At 41.1% G+C, this 5,260-nt stretch overlaps 1 protein-coding gene across 5 annotated transcripts; it reads left to right on the top strand.

Annotated features, from left to right (window-relative positions):
* Nucleotides 1-2,038: 2,038 nt before the first annotated feature.
* LOC124277684 (apolipoprotein L3-like) lies at nt 2,039-4,372 on the top strand. Of its 5 annotated transcripts, none has more exons than XM_046713415.1 (3): nt 2,060-2,259; nt 2,467-2,612; nt 3,409-4,371. In XM_046713415.1, the coding sequence occupies exon 3, from the start codon at nt 3,421-3,423 to the stop codon at nt 4,234-4,236; it is 816 nt and encodes a 271-aa protein (XP_046569371.1). In that variant the 5' UTR covers nt 2,060-2,259; nt 2,467-2,612; nt 3,409-3,420; the 3' UTR covers nt 4,237-4,371. The 5 variants fall into 5 exon arrangements, with proteins under 5 accessions (XP_046569368.1, XP_046569371.1, XP_046569369.1 ...); XM_046713416.1 differs by having other exon boundaries at nt 2,062-2,120; XM_046713412.1 differs by lacking the exon at nt 2,467-2,612 and having other exon boundaries at nt 2,039-2,120.
* Nucleotides 4,373-5,260: the final 888 nt, after the last annotated feature.

Here is a 5,260-nt window from a genome sequence, read left to right as displayed (position 1 = left end):
ATGAAAAAATCACGGTCAAGCATATCCTGCTTGACTGTGTTGAATATTCCATCCCAAGGGATAACTATTTTAAATCTCGAACTATGAAGGATCTTTTTAGTAATGTCAGTTCTCATTTAATTATTGCTTTTTAAAAAGAATTAGATTTGTTAAATGATTTGTAAATAGATAATTGGTATTTTAAACATTGTAGTATAAATTTGCAACTGCGATTGTTAGTGGCTGTATCCTCAAAGGGGGTTGAAGTAGCGTAAAATTATTGTCCTCCTGATAGGGTACGTAAGTTCCAAAACTTTCAAAGTTAAATTTTTGCTTACCCGAGTTTTAAACGTAGTATATTTGTCCCTTTAACTTTCGGCTAAACTTGTCCTACAATCGCCAGCGGCTGAAGGGATGGTGTAAATCCAACTAGGGTCCATGCAGGTAGCAAAGGCACTGTAAGTCCCCATGATCCCTAGTATGGTGATCTACCTTCAGTTGTTGGCGATCTATAGCCCATTTTAACATTGTATTGTCCAGACATAATTTTCTACCTTTAAAGATATATGCTAGCTAGTTTTAACTCAAACTGTGATAATCTAGTGGTTTTACTGTCCTTCGTTGACAGGTAACATATGTTATATTTGGGATTACACTTTCTTAGTAAAGTACAAATTCTAGTACTTTTTGAGTTGAGCCCCATCCGGGATTCGAACTCACACCCTCAGAGTCAGGCACCTAATCGCCAGCACACAAAGTCAGCCGCCTAACCCGCTCAGCTACCGCGACTTCCACAAAAATGGAAGTCGGACAACTGGTAGTCTAGACTGCAGACTTTGTGTACCCCTCTGATAAGTGTTAATAGGCACGTCTCCCACGGCCGAAAGCTATGATTACACAATGCCATTTAGAAAGTGGTCAAATGTAACATATGTTATATTTGGGATTACACTTTCTTAGTAAAGTACAAATTCTAGTATTTTTTGAGTTGAGCCCCATCCGGGATTCGAACTCACACCCTCAGAGTCAGGCACCTAATCGCCAGCTGTTTATGGATATAAAAAGGAGGTTAGATTTTTACTTGGTCTCTCACATAACATCTGATATTACAAGAAAACCAGTTGTGCGGAGATCACTTTTCACCCCAGATACTCAGCCTAGGCATATTTTGGAAGCTTGATCGCTGTTGCTGTTAGGTGAATATTATCACAGTGAATATTCACTGTTTTTATAAAACATTGCAAGATATTGTAGTCATGTGCACTGATTTGAAAACTTAGCTTATTGATGCAAATTGTTTCACACCTCTTTGTTGTTTTGTTGGTGTTCACCAAGTTCTGGTACGGATTGATTTCAACTTCTGAGCCGACTGTTTTATATTCGTGATGTTAATGTCAATATATACACAAAGAACTTTGTTATATAAATTAAGCATCACCTGAAATATCTCACGGTTGAATGAGCCCCGATCTTAACACTTAGGAACAAATCTGGGACATGATTGGTCGTCGTGTGCAAGAAAGGGATCCTCCTGTACATAACTTGGCCCAATTGGAAGCTGTTTTACACGAGGAATGGCATAGACTGCCCTTTGAGAGGATCAGGAGGCTGACAGGGGTACAAGGAGGAGTGTGCCGGCGGTCATACAGTCACATGGAGGTTACTTCGGTATTGACCTTGCATCGTGTGAGACACGAAAACATTACAGTTTTAATGTTCACATTCACCAATAAATTCACATTAACATTCCAGTGCCATACTTGTACAGACATGGTTTTGTTTGAAAATCAATGTGTTAGTTTTGAAAAGAGCAATTATCATAATAAAATCAGCATGGATTCCAATGGTATCGACTTTTTTAAGAGTGTAAGGGTCATACGGGTCAGAAAAGCTCATGTTTTTCCATTATAGTCATCACGAGAAGTGTTATATGTGTGTGTTGAAAACCTATCATTGCACAAATACAGGGGGTGCTTTATTCAGTTATTAAGTATATTACCATGGTTACTCTTCAAACACACTCCATGAACAACACGAACACAGCGCCACAATACAACCATTCATCTCGGCGAGTTGCACAATCCAGAGAGAAACCTGATATCATGTCCAGGATTCAGTACGTTGTGGACGTGTCACTGCAGGTGGGTTGACACTTTATACCTTCATTTCAGACTGCTATAACATTTCACTGCATGGTGAGGTCTTACCTATCCTGGACAGATCTTGTTATTTGTGCATGGCTGCTGAAGAAAACGTACATCAAAGCAAACCAGTCAGCAGGTAGGTTATGTTTAACATCGACTGGTTACGCTTTGATACATTCACAAGATCCTATAATGACTTGGCGTGCCTGCTCAAGGTCTTTGTGGTTTGAATTTGTTGGGTGGTGGTGTAAGCTTTATGTAATATTCGCGGCTTTTAACACTTCCATTCTATCGTGAGTATTGGCGGTTTGAATATCCAATTGTGTCCCCTTACACGGACTAGCTTTGGACGCTGAAGTAAGCATGTGCTTGTACCAGTGCGGACTGCAACCAGCGTAACGGTTGACTGGCACCCCAAGCAGCAGTGGTGTATGTAGTTTGTTTTTGTAAAATCAAAAGAAGTTTATTGGACCAGGCCAAAATACCAGGGAGAGTTTTACATATAATCAGATCAATGTTAAACACTCGATCTCACATTAGACTATTTTAAGTTTAGAATAGAAAACGTTTTCCCCTCGTAACCAGATTTCCATTGACATAACATAGCACAGAAAGGTGCATTAGCAGCTGAGTGCATAAAACAATCTGATACAGCATACTGGATGACGGACATGATCCTGACACGGCGTATAGCATGACATGTTGTACACCTGTACCTGTCAACATGACTCACATGGCAAGTCCCTGGTGGATACCAAAACTTCCAAATGTATCCTGTATATCTTCATGTTATGTTGAGAGCGCATCGCCAAAGTGTTCACATATTCTTTGATTTTGATGTTTATCGTCTTCGTGGTTTGGAAGAACCATTGTCCACAGAATTCCTTCCAGACCTCTTACTGTATGCAGCAATGGTTTTATTACAGTATTGTTCACAGATGTCTATCAGCAAACAACTCATTCTCAAAAATGAATTATATAGACGAAAATGTATGTCCATTTTTAAAAAAATAGAAAGAGAAACTATCGCAGATGTATTTTACAGTTTCCAATACTAAAGGAAGAGTGGAAACAAGCCGAATCCACAAATCGAACTTAATCAGATACAAATAATATGTGGATACCTAGACAATGGAAATGATGTACTCAGCCTTATCATAATAATCACAAACATTTACCAAGTGCGATAAAGATACAGACAACTTCACATTAATCATGTACAAAAAGTATTTTAAAAAGCAGTTTCAGAATCAGTGACTAAAGTTTGGAAATACATTTCTTTCAGAATAGGGCGTCGATGATGATGAATCAAGTAACAGACATCTGCAAATCTCTAGCCAACCTGATCAAGAAGGAAGGGACTGAGAAGAGAGCAGTAGTGGATACACTTCATACACTGGCTTCGGAAGTCGACAAGCAGGTTCTAAATGCTCGAATTGCTAAAACCAGCTTTGCATCCACTGGCATAATTGGTTCTGGATTGGCCATTGCTGGTGTTATAGCAGCTCCATTCACTTTCGGGGCTTCTCTGGGTCTGACTATAGCAGGTGCGGTTGTTGGGTTGTCCAGCGGTGTGGGGGGATTGACCACGACAATCGTAGACAGCCTTCAGAACAGTAGCAAAACCAAGGCGGCGAATACAGCAGCCACCAAATACATTGGCACTTTGGACCAGATTGTAGCACAGATTGAGGATATCAAGAGAGACTGGAATCCACAAACAGAGCATTACTTCATGCAAGCGATTCGCGATATTTCTGACGTAGATGCATGTAGGATCCTTGAAACAGTTATTCAGAGTATTAAAACTACAGCTGAGGTGGGTGAAGCTGCTGCCAGGGTGACCGCTGCTGCCGCTGCCATAGCTGCTAGAACAACTGTGGCCGCTGCAGCAAGAACAGTAGCAGGTGTTTTGAAGGCAGGTCTATTTGCTGCCAAAATCGGAGGAGCAGTAGTTTCAGCGATATTGATACCCGTCGACGTAGTTACCATCTATAGGAACAGTAAGGCGATACATTACAAGGAGGAATCAGAGGCGGCCAAACATATTCGAAAATTGGCAAAGGAAATACAGGCTATCCAAATTTTTGCGACTTCAGGTAATTTTTTGTAATATTTGTAACAAAATCATGATTGTAAAGTGTTTTCTCGCACCGAAACAGTGTTATCTCACAGCGATGTATTCAATACTTCAATGTACTTCAATACACCTCCTAACAAAGTTTGATGATTATCAATCACAAATATACTTTTCCAGACATCAATCCATCAGATACTGGTTTGGATGAGGCCAGAGATTTGAGACGGCAGTTGGAGAATTTGCAAAACAAGGTGTCTAAAAATGCTGCTGAAAGAGAGGCAGCAGAAAGGGAAAGGCAACAGATTGAATACAAACTGCGTAGGCAAACTTCAAACATTTCCGAAGCTGTACTGACAGCCCTCGAGAAGATACCCCATGAGCTGACCCAGTTGTCTAATTTGTCCACAAAAATAATCTCACAAGCGACACAGCTAAAACTTGTGTGTTGTTTTCTTGAACTGGCTGGGTGCCTAGGGCTAATATGTCACATAGTGGCTGTTGCTGCTGGTTCTGGCTCGGCTCCAGTAGAGAATGCGTCTCATGCTGTGATCATCATCGGAGGGGTGATGGGACTAGTTGCAGAGCTATACACTGAAATGTTTCAGTTTTACAGATGGAGAGAAGCAGTATCAGTGGTAGACAAGTATTTGTTTGCTGCCATAACTCTTAGTAGAGTACGTGCAGGAGGGGATGATGACGTCAAGGAGGATGAAATCAGAGGAAGGTTGGCAAGGCGTTCAGACGACATCAACCAGCGTAAGATCACCGTCCTTCGTATTTTGAAAACGCTTATTGATATCATTTCTGCCTTGCTACTTGGGAGAACAGAGCTGATGACGGTGGGCCAACAGTATTTAGGAATAGAAGGAAGGGTGCAGCTTATACCCTTGCTTTGGGCGGCCCAATGACTACTGCTGTTGGTTTCCTTTTGGACAAACCTGATGCTGAGCATGTGATTGAATCCTTCAGGGAGATAGCTGAGGGAGGATCACTGCTCCTGCTGCTTACTTCCACTATAACATTGTACATAGGAATCGTGCACTGGCGTCAGTGGTGC

Source organism: Haliotis rubra, unplaced genomic scaffold (assembly GCF_003918875.1).
Source record: "Haliotis rubra isolate DU_JTF1 unplaced genomic scaffold, ASM391887v1 Scf2253, whole genome shotgun sequence".
NCBI classification, from domain to species: domain Eukaryota; kingdom Metazoa; phylum Mollusca; class Gastropoda; order Lepetellida; family Haliotidae; genus Haliotis; species Haliotis rubra.
The sequence above is the reverse complement of the archived record's forward strand: the minus strand, read 5'-3'. Positions and strand labels throughout refer to the sequence as shown.